The sequence below is a fragment of the Talpa europaea genome (genome assembly GCF_964194135.1).
Source record: "Talpa europaea genome assembly, chromosome: 7".
Taxonomy (NCBI): domain Eukaryota; kingdom Metazoa; phylum Chordata; class Mammalia; order Eulipotyphla; family Talpidae; genus Talpa; species Talpa europaea.
The window spans coordinates 10658516-10676911 of NC_140074.1; the positions used below are offsets into that span (position 1 = coordinate 10658516).

At 38.1% G+C, this 18396-nt stretch overlaps 1 protein-coding gene across 1 annotated transcript in view; it reads right to left on the minus strand.

Moving 5' to 3' along the window:
- Positions 1-832: 832 nt before the first annotated feature.
- LOC311172832 (protein unc-13 homolog B-like) overlaps positions 833-18396 on the minus strand; it is a gene marked incomplete at its 5' end in the record, with an annotated part of 105156 nt that continues 87592 nt past the window's right edge. Inside the window, 3 exons of the mRNA XM_084236359.1 lie at positions 833-1358; positions 3641-3955; positions 17309-17543. Of these exons, the coding sequence (XP_084092485.1) occupies positions 1247-1358; positions 3641-3955; positions 17309-17543 (662 nt within the window). The 3' untranslated portion in view covers positions 833-1246. The remainder of the gene's footprint in view (positions 1359-3640; positions 3956-17308; positions 17544-18396) is intronic.

The window sequence follows — 18396 nt, forward strand, 5'->3', positions numbered from 1 at the left end:
AGGTGGAGACTTGAAGAAGAAAAAGATATTGGCATAGCCTCAGAGTAATGTATCACCATACCCTTATCAAACACAAGGGGGAAAATGGTGCCTTGAGGGAGAAACCTGGATGATAAAATCTTAATCAAGTGATTAAAGGTATTATCAATGTTATAAGGGGTAGGACAGAATGACACCAAATACTTTGATGCAATTCACTAAAAAGAGTCCAGCATCACTGTGTTGCAGTTCCTGCCCAGAAAGCATGGCATGAATCTGGACATCAGGAAACACTGGATGGATGGATCCAAACTGCAGAACATGGTACAAAATGAAAGGCCTGTAAAATCTCCTGAAGATGAGAAAGACTGAGGAACTATTCTGAGTTAAAAAATACTAAAGAGACATTACTAGTAAAGTCAACATCTTAGCCTTGATTTTATCCTAGACCAGAAAAGAAACAGACACTTTTGGAAAGGCTGGCAAAATCTGCATAGGGTGTTAAAAATGTCATTATTGATTTCCTCGTTTGGACGGTTATACTGTAGTTACATAGCCTTGTTTTTTGTTAGTTTTTTGTTTTGTTTTGTTTTTTTGTGAGGGAGGGAAATACAAACAGGAATATATAGAAGAGACAGACTATCATCTCTCCAACTTTCTCTTAAAGGGTTCAGAAAAAGATTACTCATAATGCATGAAGGGCAATGATAACCACTTGCCATTTAAATATGTCCTTTCTACTTGAGGCCTGATGACTTACTGACATACAGATAAGGACATTTCAAACTTACAACACCGAAAATGAAAAATATTTCTCTTTACTTTTTAACTCTTTCACATTGGTTCAGGGAAGCTCACAGGCATTAATGAACACTAAAATTTCGGCCCCTATGTTTGCTTCAGCAGCACATATACTAAAATTTCAGCCCCTGTATTCCTGACAGTGGCACTTGAACTGGCTAGACATGGAAGACAACAACTGACTAATAAGAGCTCTTGAAATACTAAACCCAAAATGAAATGGTCTCAAGTTGATAACACTAAAAAAGAAGCATTTAATTTTACCTTCAGGCCCTCACCCACTAGGACTATCTGCTCTCCATCCATCAGCATAAAAGGGAGCCATCAGCCGCCGCTCCTCTTTTAAGGCTCTACTTTACTTGTCATGCATTACCAGAAGTACACTGTAAGAAGATGACTAATCACTGACTGCTGCCCCAGCACCATATGTCTCTCAGTTTCAAAGGAAAAACTGTCCCAACTAGTTCTAGAACAACAGATTTCCTACCTCCTGCAGCTGGAGTCGAACCTTGGTAACTGCTCGGATCCAGTGTGCTCTGGCATGGGTAGATGGTGAAGATGCATTCTCCTCAGGAAAACTTGTAACAAAGAAAAGAACTCTTAACAAGAGTCAAGGCCACAATGTGACAGTGTTCAAGGCAAGACTGCCAAATATCTAAAATAAAATGGTTTATATTCATGCCTATTCTTATTTAGTGATTCAGGCCACTGAAACAACATAGTTCTGAATATCCAATGTAAAAACAATTCCTCCCTAAAATAACAGCTCTTTTTAGTTTTTCATCTGTACTTTCACCCTTTTTTACTCACCCAATGGGGCACTAGGACAGTCAGGGATCAAGACACCAAAAGCAATAGTAAGGGCCCTGAGTCAAGGGCTCGGGTTGAAACTATGCAGAGAAGTAGGGACTGGCACGCTCACCCTCCCTCTCAAGACCACCAGTCTCCCTTCAAGGGACTCCTTTGAGGGTCCCTGTAAACCCATGCTGACCCATTAAATAACTTGGAAGATTTACCAGTTCCTAGACTACAGCAAAAGACTAAGAAAAATATAATACCTGCTATAATCTTGTTCCTTGGGCTGCCTTAGCAATACCTCAGTGAAATGAACAATAAATTTAACAAAGTATCTTTGAAACAAAAACACCACCCTATATTAAAATAAGTCATCAGCAAAGTTCTTAACTGTGGAAAGGAGGCTAGTTATTAGTGATAATGCTTCTTCTCCCTCCCACTGTTGTCTCCCTCTATTGCCAAGGCAGTAGACAAGTGGCTGCCATCTAAACATGTAAAATGTATGTTAGGCTCTGACGCCATCTAATTGGGTCAACTGTTCTACAACATTGGTGGATACTTCTAGCCAAGGTAGAGCTGGATTTGACCCACACAGCTAAGATCTAAGAGGATACAGTCAGTAGAGAAGAACAAATACTCACCCTGGGCACTTGTGCTGCTCTACCAAGAACCCTACCCTGACAACAGTATCTGCCAATTCTAAGAGCTTTAGTGGATCATTAATCCAGTTAAATAGCTGGTTCAGAGCACAGTATCCTGAATGTCTATTAGATGAGCCATCAGAGATGACTTAAAGTCAGGAAAAATGAAGGGGAAAGTAAGTCTGCATGTTCATGGGAAGTAGAGACACTAACCATTCTCTTACTTTCACCATGTAATCAGCATTCACTGTTCTAATATTCCAGTGAGAGGCTTTACTATTAGACTTTGAAATTTGGGGAGCTACATCAACAACTAAACCTTTTTGCCCCCCTTTCTCACCAGAGAAATCTGACAACATCTGGAGACATCTTTGGCTGTCACAGCTGGGGACTGCTATTGACATCTAGTACGTAGAGGCCAGGGATACTACTAAACATCCCTCACTATACTCAATAGTTTCCCATAACAAATTGTTATGTGACCCCAAATGTCAAGAGTGCCAAGTCTGAGAAACCCTGATATGTCCAAACATATCAGTTACTGTACTGACTAATTTAGCTCAATAATAACAACACTCAAGCTCTATATTAAACACCATTATAAGGGCCTTCCCAGGGGCACAGCAGTTGAGCACTGGGTTGCAAGGCTGCCCACAGCCTCTGCAGCACCAGTTCGATCCTGGCCACCAGTGAGGGTCCCACATGGTCACAGATCTCTCCTGCCGCCCACTGCTCCCCTCATCAGTGTATATCATTAGTCTGCCTGTTCTGTTCCCCACTCTGGTGAATTCTCTCATGCTCCCATGCTTCTGACTGTACCCAGTGCTTGTATAAATAAATATTAAAAAAAAATTAAAAAAAAATAAACACCATTATAAGACAGTCACAAGAACAAGTTTATATTTTTTTCTTCTTATGGGTAATAATTGCCAGGCACACTGCCAGAGGTTAGGTTAGATATGGCTTCTAGACCAAAACTTCTTAACTGTACTAGTTTTCACAGATAGGGGAAAAAAGGCAAAACAATGTTCATAAGAAAAGTTAAAATATTAACAGGCTAGGAAGCCGGCTCAAACCAGCTCCTCTGAATGAAATAACTTGCAAGGCTCAAGTCAGTTCCAGTTTTAATGACTCAGAAACTGCCATATGTGGGGTCAACAAGTTAAGTCAATAAATGCAGACTAAAGAAGTTTTGGTGCACGGCAGCTAACTACAAAGAACCCATTTGTTGTCTTTAGAGATTTTCAAAATATCTTGGGAATTACAACAAAAATCAAAAGAAGCAGTACAGAGCTGAACCTAGGTATCCTGATCACCACCATATTCAGTCACACAGGGACAAATTAAAAAAGACTCATACTCAGCAATACCACGGGACAGGTGCTGAGGAAATCATGTGAGCTCCTCAGTCAGTCATCACCTACCTCTCTTTGGGATTCAAGATGTGATCGTTGTGTAGCACCAGATCTGGGAGATGATGAGTTGTGGCAACTTCTTTCATCTCCTTGGGTTCACATACTCTCCCCTTCTCTGCTTCACCTGTTAGTTCTAGGGCCTTCTCTTGTTCTCCAAAACCTACATGGCCATCTCTGGAGATGCTGCCTGAGCTGTTGCAGGAATGAATTGAGTCCCTCTCCTGATGGTCATCGTTTTGTTCATGGCACTGGTCTAGCTCACTGAGTTGAGAGCTTCCTTGACTCACATTGCAGGAGGAGCCATACCTACTACTGCTGGTGGGGCTGTAAGGATGAAAGGAAGACAGATGAGTAAATAGATGCAAACTAGGGACCAGGGAGAAAGCATGGGTAAATCCAGGAAAGAATGCTTATATAAGTGGCAAGAATCAAAAACAAGAGGTTCCCAGGAAGAGAGGACCAAACTTCACAGTCTAGAGAAACTAATCTATTCAGCAGAAACACAACCAGAAAAACAAACAAAAAACACAACATGCTAGGTTCTTCAACAGCACTTGACCTCAACACTGCAAGTGATTTTAAAGAGTATCTTAATGTGATATTTATAAGTGGAATTAAGAATTATTAAAACAGTCTCTTGCTTATACCCAAAATCCTTTGCTTGGTCTTCTAAAAATTTGTCCAGTGGCTGTGATTTATTAAACTTCCTAATTCCACTAATGAAATGGATGAATGAACTCTATTCCCTTTTCTTATTCTTTATTACATTTATATCCCCCTTTTTTCCTCCACAAGTATAAATATGAATTCCTTAGGATGAGCAAAGAAGAGTGGACATGCTCCTTCAATTATTTCTCAGCCATCTGTGGGACGAGGTAGTGGAAGCCATTGGGAGATGGAGGCTAGAACCAAAAAATTCTTCAAAAAAAAAAAAATGGTGTCCTGGACAATAATGTTATAATGATATTCCTGGCAGCATAGGCGAGTGTCTTAAGGATGAACTTGCCCACCTGTCGGTCTCACACCATGGTTCAGTTTTGGATAAAGTAGGGCAAAGTCCAATTCCAAGATCCAGGTTAGAGTCATATTAAAGCATCTCTACCTGAAGTCAGGCCAATCAAACCCTCTTTCAACCCCCAGAATTCCCATGTCCAGGAGGGAAATTTGTTATCCTGCTCTAAGACAGCAACCTAGCAGAGAAAATGGGAGTAAACAATGGTCTGAAAAAAAGAACAATATCCAAAGGTTATTGAGTCATAAATTGAATCTAAGGGATTCAGCCCTATTCAAGATGCAAAGTGGTGATGAGCTACCATGACCTATCCCAGCTCATTTGGATATCCCAGCCCATCTGACCCAAATCAGAAGCCCTCATTTTATTTCTGATATCCCACTGGAAAGCCTCCAGGCAAAAGGACAATGCATGTCCTCACCACAGTTGGGTCTCGAACTAAAGGGCTTGTGGTGAGATTTTCGCTATGATTCCTCCCAATTACCTGGTATTTTCAAGTTGATTGTTGAGACTTCATCCCATAGCAGCAACGCAGGTCATGTTCTGAGTACGCACATATACATACACACACACACACACACACACACACACACACACACACACAAAATCCCTAGAGCTCCTAACCAGTCCTTTGGACACATTTTGGGCCAAAAGTCATGGCAGCATTCTTAAGTTGTACCATACAGTGCTATTTTTTAAGGAGAATATTAGCACCCTTTGCAGATGGACTCTGAACATTGTTTTCAACTGAAGAATTACACCCAACAATAGCACTAAACTCCTGCAAGACTTAAAGCACAGATCAGATACCAATCTCAAGGGTAGTAAAAGAGAAAAACTGATATCTAAGAAGCTATACAAATCCATGTAAAATAGGCTATAAAATATAGATTATAGCCAACAATCCTCTATACTTTGTACTATACTTAATACCCTCATTGCCACTGGAGAAAGCACGTTAGAAGACTTGAAAAAGCAAAGCAAAGCAAAGTAGGTCTCTCCCCATTGAGATAGACATAAGTGCCTAACGAATCATCCTAGCCTATCATGTGGCTGTAATTAATATATGCCACTACATTCTGCCTCTTCCTGCTCTCAATTCTCCATTATACAAGACAGAGAGCAAACCAGAGTGAGTAAATCTTAGCACCTCCTGCCTTTCCTTTACACAGGAAGCTCCTTAAATGAATTGCATTTGACTCTATAGAGAAGAGAGGGGACAATAAAACCCACACATTATTTCTTAATTAACTCTTATATAGCATGAGGCTCAGGTGCTAGAACAGCACAGGAAGGATAAAAAGCTGGTTAAGATTGATCTACCACTAAGTCATCTGCATCATAAATGGCCAATTCCTTAAAATCATTTATGATGCTTTAGTTGAGAACAGGCCTTTTGATGGTCTCTGGTTCCTTGATGTCATGCAGATTAACTGGCTGGTGTACGTTTGAAATACAGTCTGTGCTAGCAGGTACCACCGCCTCTTCTTGTTCTGGCTGGTGAAGTAACTTGAAGGCAGTGCAAGGTTCTTCCTCATGACTCCCAGAAGGACGAGTGCAGTCAGAAAGATTGCTTTTGGTACCCCAGTGTTCCTCAGATGCTGGGGTTTCTGGCTGGTTTTCGACTTCTCCAGGCCCTGAGAACCCATGAAGACATACACTTGGCCTGGCCTCTAGGTGCTCAGAGGCTCCAGAAAGCTGAGTACAAACCTCAGCTGGCTGCACACTGGCTCCAGACATATGAGAAGACTCCAAAGCTTTGTCAGTCTTACTAAAGTCAAGGTCCTGATCACTGATGATAACCAAAACTGGAGAGGAGGATTCAGCATGTATTTGTTCAGGGTGCCCTTGGTTCTCTTTTAGCCTTAGGAATGAAAGACCCAGTTTCTTTTCATACCTCAGTTTTGGATCACTTGTCATTATACTCCCTCTCCCCTCTCTAACTCCCTCAAACAGAGTTGACTTCTTAAAGCTGGACATTAAACCAACTTCTGCTGCTCTGTTGCCAGAGGAAGAAGATGGGGGGAAGAAAGAATTAAGTGGTTTCCCACTTTCAGTAGCAGAAGGTGGAAAATGGAGCTTTGGCCAATTGTACATGTTTGCGATGTCATATTAAGGTCTTGACTGCTCTCTTTCCTGAGAGATTATAGGTGGATCTTTCTGTGAATCAAGTATGTCATGGGCTTCTAGTGTGGTGCTCTGGCTGACACTTGCCTCAGTGAACAGCGTAGTATTGGTTTCTTGTGAACTGGTTACCTGTAGCTCCAAAATGCCTTGGTTTGTGAAGGCCGACTGCATAGCTGAGATTGGCTCAAGAAGTGGCTGAACAGGAGGAGGAAGCTCTTTGGCAATCCAAGTAGGATCTGCAAGCAACTGTGCTGGCAATGAGGTATGCTCTGCTTCCATTGATGCCTCCATGTCTGTGGCCTGCAATGTCCCCATGTCTCCTTCCTCACTCAGAGATAATACTCCTTGCCCAATATCATTACCTGAGACAGAACCTTGGGGTTCTGAAATACTGTCAGGAATGTTACTGTTTTCCCTTTTGATTGTTAGTTTAGGATCATCTGTCAAGGTCTTCAAGTCTAACTCTGAACTAACCACAGTCATTCTACAGTCACTGAGTGTAGATTCTGAAGTGAGTGCTGCAGAGGCAGCTACTATGCACAAACTTTCTGGAGGTGCTGATCCTATAGAATCTCTGGAACTACCATTTTAAGGCCATGCAGTAGCAGGGATAGATGATTCTTGCTTGTCTGTCTCTAGTTTGGGACTTTTGAAAACTCAAAAAAACTCATTATTAAGGGGCTGAGATGGTGCACCAGAAGAAAGAGAGAAAAACAAGTTTTTCTTTGGAGATTTAAGAGAGGAGAAAAGTCCAGAGAAAGTTTTTGGAGATTCAATTAAGCACCCAGAGAAAGACTTCACTTTGGTGACAAACCCCGAAAGCATTTCTGCTGAAGAGCTCATAACTGATTTGTCTTCCTCTTTATCTGCATCTCGGTTCTGGTGGTGCTCTGCACACCCTGGCTCTGCAGAGGAGGTGTTTCTCACTAGGATCTGTGCTAAGACCTCATCAGGGGCCTTTTCAAATGGCAAGTTCAGAGGTTTACTAGCAACTCTTCCATTTTGGTGGCTGTTAGGACAAGTTTCTAAGTTGTTGAGCTTTTCAATCAAATGGCTATTATGTGGAAATGATTTGGCTTCCTGGCTGAAAGTCTCTTCTCCACAGCTAGCTACCCCAAGGGTTTCTAGGCCAATGAGGAGTGTTTCAGCCTGTGCCTGAAATCCTGGTGAATGAAGAACAAAGTCTTTTTGTAACTGATTCATCTGGAATTCTGCTAAAGATGTCCCTACCCCATTATTTATGGAGCTCAGTTTTCCCTGATAGTCCTTCTCTACAGTGAGCTCATCTGCAAAGGAGGCAGTAACCTCAATGGTGTTGCTGATGGAAACAAAAGGAGCCATTTGCTGTTCATGAGCTATCTCCTGAACAATGCACCCTCCAGTGTCATTGCAAACCTCTCCAGTCATTGTGTCATCAAGAGCATTTGATTTCTTACAAAGTTGGGAAGTTACTGGAACAGTTGACAGACTATGTTTTTCCCCAGAAGTCTCCTGCTTTTCATCTAAAAAGGACAAGGTGAAGAAACTAGAAGGAGAGATACTATGAGAGGCATCCTTCTTGCTGTTTGAGCTAGTAGAGGGGAAAAGGGAAGGAAATCTGAATAGCCCTTCTGCTTCAGATTTGATTCTTGGTAGAGTAACAGAGGCTCTGTTCTCAGATTTTTCAGATCCAGTCAGGAAAGAAAATATACTCTTTTTGACTGGTAACTCTTTTTGGGAAGGAGATGTTGTGGCAGTTGAAAAAACCCAGTCTCTGTCAGAAAAGTGATTTTGTTCATTTGAATTTCTTCTGCTCAGGTTATCAAAAGGTATTTTATTACTTCTTGATACTTCTATCACTGTGGACACAACACTAGCTTCCTTTGAGGAATCCTTGGAAGACACTTTGAGACAACTTGTAGATGGATTTGATGACTGCTGGATTAGATGGTATCTGGAGGGTACCTCTTTTTCAGTAAAATTATTTCCCAGGAGCTTCCTAGTCAATGGTTCTTTGACCCCACTTTTATCAATAGTAGTCTGCTTGTTCAGACTTCTAAATCTAACCTTCCCTTTATAGGAAACTGGTGCAGCAGGAGAGTTCCCAACATCCTGGCTAGTTAACTGTACTAGATTAGGATTTGATTTGACTTCATCCTCATTAGTCACTGAAGAAATAGATGTATTTTCAGCTGTCTGTATATTGGGGGTTTTAAAGAAATCCCCCAAGGTACCAAAGAAGTTTGAAACAGGAGATTCCTTCTTTTCCTGAGAAGCCTTTCTATTTCTGTCACCATCCTTTTCTAAGTTCGGTGATTCTTTTTGATTGACCTGGGTTTTAAAGAGGCTCAAAAATCCAGATGCTTGCTTATCATTTGCTATCTTACCCAGTGAAGAGTCTTCTCCCAGACCAATGAGTTTCAATGCACTTTTAAATAATGTCCTCTCAGACTCTTTGCAAGATTGGTCCTGGGAAAGCTCACAATTCTTGTGTTCATCCCTACTAAATTGTGGTGAAAGAAGAACTGAAACAGAATCAGCTACAATAATTTCATCATCTTCTATACCTGATTTAGTCTGAGGAGTTGTTTTGCTTACCTGGAAGACAGATTTTAACAAACTTTGTTTTTTCACATGAATGCTTTTATCTAAAGGGAATTCTTGTTTCAAAGTTTTAGTAAATTCAGCTTGCTGAACATTGGATAACATCGGTCTCTCTGAATCCTTCTGGAAAAAACTTTCTTTCTCATTTTGGGATGAGAATTGCTTACGCAAGCTTAATGACTGAAGACTATCATTTGTGAGCTCTACTAATTTGGACTGTTGATCTATTTTCTGCATGGCCAAAGATTCTAAGGATTCATTCTTATCAAAATTTAAAGTACTTCCAATCAAGGCACCCAAAGCAGAAGTTACTTTGTTCAATGATGATATTTCATCTACTTGCTGTGACCTATTAGTCATATTTTCAAGATGTACCAAAGAGGCAGCTTCTTCAGATGAAGCCTGAAGCCACTGGAAACTGGAAAGGTGAACTGATAAATCCTTAGCTAGAGGTTGGTTCTTATGTCCCTCTATCATTTTCTCTCTATTTAAGACATGATTACCAATAGTTTCAGGCAGATTCCTGAGATCCAATATACATTCAAAGTCTTCAGGACCACACAGGTTTTCCTTGAAAGAGCCAAAATCTCCTTTAAATTTTTGAGGATTATAGCTTGAAAAATCTAACAGTTGATCCCTTTGGCCATAACTTGACTCTCCAAGAACTTGTGAACAAGTTTCCAAATCTAGATACATTGGTCCCTCACTTCTTGGCCAAACTCCAGATAAATCAAGAGGACCATCAATTGATTCCTCTTCAAAGTACCACAATAACTCATCTTCCTTGTTAAGTACTTTAAAACTATAGGCAGGAATAATGCTGTTATCCAAGATAATTCTTGAAAGATCATTTGCCTGTAAATCACAATTCAAATACTCTTGATAAGAATAATCAGGTATAAATATATATGCATACTGCCCAGTAGAATCAGTGAAGAAAAAATAGATATAGTGACCATCGTGGAACATATAATATCCATATTCTCCATCCTCTGATGGCCACCACACTCCATCTCCAAGACATGCCAACCATTCCTGGTATTCATAACAAACACTTGAAAAGACAAGGTTTTCCTCCATTCTTGATGCCTGATCAACTATGGGGCATGTAGTTTCATAATTTGAAGAACTTAAGTCAATAGGCAATTCTTCTAGTACATTTTTAGTCTCATTAATTAGAAGATGAGAATTTCCATATAATGAGTTAGTTGCCCACGTATCACCTTTTAATAAGTAATCTTCATTAAATGCTAACTGGTCGAATGATTCATATGGCAAGTCACACCAAATGACACTGCTTGAATTTATTCTCCACTCCAAGATATTTGCATTTTGATCTTTTTGGCAAAAATTATTGCTGGGTTTTCTGAGTCAGGCCACAAGAAAACATGAGCTGATGGATATATATTGTGATTCAACATATAATCAACTGGTCGAAGCTTTCTGGAATTTTTAGAGCAATCTTTCATATCAGAGTCCCATTCATAACAGAACAGATTGTTTATCTCTTCAAATACCTGATGGTGGCTTGATTTATTAAGAATGTTAGTATTTAATACAGGTGGATTTAACTTGTTCGAATTTTCATTAAGTGTTGCTTTAAGAACATGGTGTGGTATTGACCTCATAGTCAAAAGTTTCTCTGAGAGGTCCTGGTGAGCTCTTGGAGCACAATGAAGTATGCTGTTCTCAGAAGAGAAGCAAAGCTTTTCATTTTGCTTATTTTTCCATGTAGAAGGGTAGTGATTATTATCAACCCAAGCATCTGATACTTGTATATTTTCTCTAGGTAAAGATAAAGGGCTATTTATGAAGGCAGAACTTTCCTGTTTTTCAACATGGTTTCTCTGGTTCTCAGAAGTCACACAGGAAGTATCAGGGATCTCATCCAAGGATAAATGTTTATTTTCATTTAAACTCTTTATGTCACTTAAAGACAAGGATGCTGCTTTATCCAGTTTACAATCAGTCATCCTGCTATTTGATATCAAATTAAATATTCCAGAGAGTAAACCTGGGGTAATACTCTTGTGATGGAAGTCATCATTTTTCAAGTTTAATTCTTGTTGACTTAACATGTTTTCAGAAGAAAATCTATTAACAGGCCAGAAAGGAAGCCTCCTTGGGTTCTTTTCTGAGAAGCTTTATCCACAACTTGGTCTTCACTAATTTCATTAACAAAGGCAGATTCTGAAATGGTAGAAACATATGCTAATGAAGAGCCCAACACTATTAAAGATGTCACTTGTGTAAAAGTCTTATCTTCTCCTGAAGAATCTGAAGGTATATGTTCTCTGTGCAAAACTCCAGCGATGTCTAAGGTATCTCTGTCACAATTTTCTAATGTTGTATGGTCACCTGGATTTAATCTCTCTACACTTCCAAATTTCTCAAGATGATTATTAATATTTGGAACTGAATCAGACATTATTATATTAAGTTGGGCATCTTCAGGACAATTTTTTTGATCATTCTTACGCAATTTCTCTGAATTGCCAAATTTCCCTAAATTGTTGTCACTGTTTGGAACTGAACTAGAATTTATTGAACTAAGTTTGGCATTTTCATTGCAGTTTCTTTGGAGCTCTTCATCAGTGGTTACTGCTGTGTCATGAAAATTCTGCTCATTGACAGTGCTGTGACTGTCAGTGAACGGAAATTTAAACAAAGGAAAAATGCTTCTACTCGTTCTTAAATCCTGCTGCTTTTCAAAATGAGTAGGCACTCTTAAAAATGGAATATGCAGTTTTCTACTAAAGGAAAAGGAATGTCCACCTTTCTTAGGGCACCTTCCCCATCTACCTTCCTCCAACTGATGAGTTTTCAGAGATTCTGATAAACTTTGCTTTGAACAGGCCTCAGGGGAAGTGATCAGAAACTGATTAAAGGATTCTCTGAGTAGTTCAAGGAAATCACCACCAGGAACAACTCTGCCCCCATCTAGTAGCTTTGAAGAAGTCTCTTTATTTACACTTCCACTGCCAGTTACACAGGATGTCCTGAATACCTTTGGTACATATTTTTGGTTGATCTAGTAACAGAGACAGATTTGCACAGTATTTTCCTTCCAACAGACTCTCAATATCATCTCTCTTATTACTTGTAGACCTAGCTAGGCTTGAGAGTTCATTGGTCATTTGGGAAGATACCATATTCTCACTCATAGGTATTTGGGGCCAGCCTGTAGTTTCTCTATCACTAGTATCTAAAATGACAATGCTAATGCTCTCATTGCCAGGGATATTTTTCTTTTTATTTGACTCTGAACCACATTCAGTGAAGTTTTCCTTGTTTGTTTGCTTGCTCTGGTCGTTATCTTTTTTGGTTTCCTCCTTTTCTGAAAAGATCTTTGATGGATTTAGCAAACTGAAAACAGACTTTACCACTGAACTCTGACTCTGTGGAGCTGAGTCCTCTCCAATGATTTCTGATGCATTCTGAAAGCATAAATTTCTGGCTTTATTACCTATGTGCTCACTTTCAGAGGTTTTGCCATGTCTGCTAATATCCTTATTAGCAACTATAGAAGAGGATAGTGGAGACTGCATGGAAGAATCCTTCTCCAGTACTGACTTGGCTCTGGGTTCAGATACTGAATTAATTGTCTCTATTGGATTAAGAGTTTGTTTTCTCTGGAACCGAATAAGCCAGCTTCTGCACAGAGGCTGTTAGATGCCTTGTGCCTGAACCCACCTTTTCTGTGGAGTGAAATGAACAAAGAACCAACAGCATATTTCAGCTCAGGGAAAGAGATGGCCTTGTCTTTATCATTCTTGACAACAGTTAAAGGTAGAATTTGACCCCCAGACATTTTCTGTTCTGCATTATCAATAGTACTACTATTTTTAAGTATTTTTCAGTTTTTGAAAGGGAACCAAATCTATTAATTGCCTCTTCCTTCTCAGCTAAATATTCTGACACTGCTTCTACCAAACACTGAAGATCATCCATTGTGTCAATATAGTCCTTCTTGGGTTCTTCCATAGAGAAAGAAGTCATCTCTTTCACAGTGCACCCAGAGAGATCTCTAAGTGTGTCTGTATCACAATTTATCTTTTGTAATGGAACTGATGGGTTTGCTACATAATAGTGTTCAGGAATACCTCCAGTATGATAGACATTGGATGGCTGCCAAGTTGGTGAAAGTAAACATTTTTGCTTATCAGAAATGGGAGAGCCTAGAAGTTCATCAGAAGTATTGCTTATAGAATCTTCAAGAATATCCAGTGGAGTAAAATTAATGATATGCTGGTTTAAGCCATTTGATTTTTCATAGTACTCAAAATAACCAGGAAGATTACAATCTTGACTTTCTAACTTAGTGGTCAACATGCCACTCTTAACCACAAATTCATTTTTGTAAGGGGACAAAACTGGGTAATTATGTTTCTTCTTTTCAATATGGCAAAGGTTACAAATCTCAGTGTCAGAATATCTACTTCTGAAGTCAGCCTCACTTGCTGATCTATCATCACATTGTCTTCTTTCACTGTCCTCAAAATGAGTGTATAAGGGTTTCTTTTTTCTTTTCTTATCTACTGCATTATATTTCTCAGGATAGCTGGAAAAAACAGGTGTTTTAAATGTAAGATCGAAATTAAAGGCAGATAATTCTGTTTTCTGGATCTGAGATGGTATATTTTTCCAGTTCTTATACTTTCATTGTTCTTGTTGGCTATAGTGTTTATCAGTTTTTGAAAGATTTTGAATTCCTTTTAGCTCTGCTTCTCTTAAGTTTATGTTCCTGTTTTCCAGAAACTCTTGTGATATTTTTTCCTCTATCTCCTCATAAACACCGTCTTGCTCTTCAAAATTAACATCAGAGAAAGCAGAAATAATCCTAATTTTGTTATTTTTAGCCTGTTGGTTTTGCCTGATATAAAAGGACAAAATTGGAGAAATAGTAAGGCAAAAAAAAAAAAAGGAGAAACAGGGAAAAGGAAGAAACAAGTTATAAGATTTAGTGCATGTTCAATGAGAATCAGACTAGAATAGTAAAATTGTCAACGTGATTTAAAAAAACACACAGACTGAAAAAATATAAAGAAATTCACATGTTCTTAAATTAATAAAGTTAAGTCATTTTTTTCCAGCTCAGCAAAAGAACAGCTATAACAATAACTTCAAATCACTTCACTTGCTAGCATTTCTCATTGGTGAACTTTTATTTTCTAAGGATAAAAATAAGAATTTTCTATTTTCTGAGGGTCAAACAATTAAATGAACATGTTTCATCAATAATTAGAATTTATTTACAAAGATAAAGTTTAAAATTATGAAGTACATAATATAAACACTATCAAGGGATTTCAAGTATCCTAAATTTGTTGAATTTGGTCTAAAAAGAAGCCTACCTATTAACTTACTGAAAGTCAGAGTTGAAGCTGTATTGCCAAGAATATGGTCAAACATATTTCTTTAAAAAAGAAAAAATACATATATAAAATAGTAATCTTTGACAATCAGCAAAAGTCAAACCTTGTTGCACTACCAAAATCAGCAAATTGTTAAAAGCATTATAACCCATCGTTTGTGAAATCTAGAGGCTATATAAATTGAGGTTTACAGTAAAATGAAAATCTTTCCCTATACTGATTAGAACAGCAGAAGCTACCTGTTCAACTAAGTCAAAGAATACAGAAGACAGCTGAAGATAGGTTAGAGACTGCCTGCTTCCTGCGCACTAAGGTGGGGGCATAGGGAGAGCCTGCAGAATAGAAATTTGTCAGTTCAATGTATTCTTTTATAGGTCTAAAATACAATAGCATTTATTTAGGAAACAGAAACAAAATCAAAAGGTTTGTTTAGTCACTAAAAATCTCCAAGAATGAGACTAATATCCTTTTGACTGTTCTCAATGCTACAGATACTTAGCTAAATAATATCTAACAAAGTCCAAGTCTATTGTCAAACTGCAAATTATGTTTCACACAAATTTCCTATTATTCTGGACTCAGGCAAATCAGCTTTTGTTTTACTTGGTTAAGTAAGGAAATCCAATTTAACACATGTTTCTTAGTTGCAGTTTTTTTACTCTCTTGTATCATCAAAAACTCAAAATAAACTAACTGGAGGGATAGAAGTTTTTATAGTTCCACTTAAATCAAAAGGTTGGCATAAGTATAATGAATGTAGCTATTTTATACTTCTAATTTACTATAAGGTACTGAAAACACATTCCAAAAATTCTTCTTGAAAAGAAAAAAAAAAACAAAACAACTGTATTAACTTAAAGACTATTCCCAAGAACTGAGTATTGACAGTAGTAGAAACATTTAAAACTCAGTGCCAGTGATATAATTTTCCCATGACTTTTTCAAGAAGTCATTTCAAAAACTGGTAAAAAAACATATATAATGAAAATTCACTTAAAAATCATGTTAACATTTCCTCTTGAGATACTTTCTCACCTTATTTCATATACTAATACAGCAAGTCAAATTTATATAGGATCAATTCAAGAAAAATTGTATGGAAATAATTTGCAATTTTAAGTATACCACTAATGTTCCTTCAGTGTCATTACAGCACTAGTCCAGGAAATAAAATGATAATAGGTAGTTACTAGATAAACTTCAGTTGTTGAAGAAAAGAGTATACAGCTATGTATGTTGATGTGCCATTTTTACTGTTGGCCTGCACATCTAGTTCTTGTAAAAATGGAAGGGAAAGATGAAAAGGCTTTGATTTTGCTGTTATAATTTTTCTTAAAGTAGGGCTATATAAACAACTAAAATGAAATGAAGAAATTATGTAAGCATTCAATTAAAGACCAACAAGGAGTAGGGACAAACTTCAGTGGAGTTTCTGGCATGTTTATTTTTGGAAGCAGATAATGAAGTGTGAGAAAAGTACAATACACCTAGGTCTTTCATTGGATCCTGGATCAAAAATGAAAAAAAATGATATATGGGACATTGTTAGGAAAAGTGGAAAAATTTAAATACCATCTACATATTAAATAATATCATCACATCATTAAACTTCTTGAGTATGAGCATGGTATTGAGGTTATGTAAGAGAAAGTCCTTTTTTCTTAGGAATTATTTGTTGAAGTACTTCTTGGTGAGATAACAAGTTATCTGTACTTTCAAGTGATTCAGAAACAAAAGATGTGCATATGAATATATGGTAGAGAGAAGAGAAGAAGTAAGTATGGCAAAAACCACAACCGGTGATCTAGGCATGGATATAGATGCTCATTGTATTATTTCTCTAAATTTTAGGTTTGAATTTTTAATTAAGAAAGGGGAAGAGAAGGGAGCATATTTGTAAGTACTTGCTGCTGTACTCATAAATATGACAAGTCCACTGGAGGGAAACTTAATCAACAAACAGCAGTGGAAAGGAAACCGGAAGTGGGTGGGATAGAGGAGGATATGGGTGTGCGTCAGAGATTTTGGCTGTGTGTTGTATTGTACCTTAACTCTTTTTAGCCATGTAAATATTTCACGTATTTAAGAAATAAAAATTTTTTAAAGGAAAAATGTTTATGGAAGCTATGTCAAAATAAAAATATTTTTAAAGGTCCAAGAAAAGTACGGAATCTGATATAGTGAGATCATATTGGTTTTCTTCTAAGTTTCCAGAGAAATATTTAGGTAGGAAAGATTATCCAACATTTAAATCTGTGATTTTCTTTTTTAAATCTTGGTGAAAGGTATATAAAATATCACTGGACTAGGCAAAGGAACAAGCAGATTTTTTTCATCCATCCACTACAAGTGGACATGGATCACCACTTAAGAACAGCATACAAAAACTATTACTGATAGAAAGGTCTAAAGGTAAACATGTGGAAGAGAAAAAAAGACTGAGAATCTACATAGCATGGCTACGGTTTGGTTCATCATACTGCTATACTTGCACCATTACTTAAAGTGCCCCAAAACTTGTCAATTGCACCCTGGTACTGCTTACTATGAAGAAAAAAATGCTTTGTTCCCAATACCTACCTGAGTGCCCTCCGCTCTGGAAAATCAAGGTCATAACTTTGCATAGAGTCATTGCAAGAGTCCCTGGAACTGCCCTGGAGTAGCAGCTGCTGTGGCAATCGCACAGGCACAGGGAACTGGTGCACAGAAGCATTAGGTTGAGAAGTGGTATGGTAAGGAGGTGGAATGCTATTGCTGGTCTCACTGCGATAGTCACTATCTCTGTCATCCACGGCACTATCAGCATCTTCAAAAGCTGTGAAATAAGCACAGTCAAAACACTCCAGTTTTATTTAGTTCTTCAATTTTTTTTCTGCTTCTGATTAGGTAAGTCACTAGCCTGGATCTTGAGAACAAAAGCAAACCCAATTGCACTTGAGCCCAGTGACCTCAAAGCCATGTGCAAAACTGCCTCAATTAACACATACAAGTCTCTTTTCAAAAGTGATAAGGCATTTGAATTAATTTTAGTGTTAATTCTTAAATGAGTTCCAAGATGCCTTTTCCCAATTTATAATTCTTTGGAATTCTGATTCCCTAGCTACTATAAACTTAATGAAAACATGGGTTTAGATTTCATAAACAGATCCTGGTCTTCTATTATCAAAAGTAGGTGGAAGGGAAAAAGGTTTTCTATATTTTAGAAAAAAGAAATTTTTGCTTCAAGTTAGCTTGGTATGTTCAGACTTTAAAATGCACAGTTGAACCTAAAAAGCAGGGCCAATATGGGAAGTTGATCCAGGAAATCTGGATGGTCAAAGCCAAGGCTTAGAAGTCAAGTCAAAAGCTCTTGATGCAGCTGAGAACAGCAGCAGGCCTACTGCCTTGCTACAGCATTGATTTTTATTTTTGTTTTTTAACGATTCCTGTCAATGACCTAACCCTGGACCCAGGACTCCCATTCAAAGTATGGGCTAAAGGAGAACAGGAAAACACATCACTGCCAATGGAATCTTGCTGACAATGCAGTCAAGTTTAGCTAATAGCAAGTACTACCATTTCATAGCATTATTTTTGCTCTTCAGGCCAGCACCTTACTGACTACACTTTTGTCCTTAATTTTAGCTAAAATGACCACAGTTACAAATCCCATTCCAAGCAAAACTAAA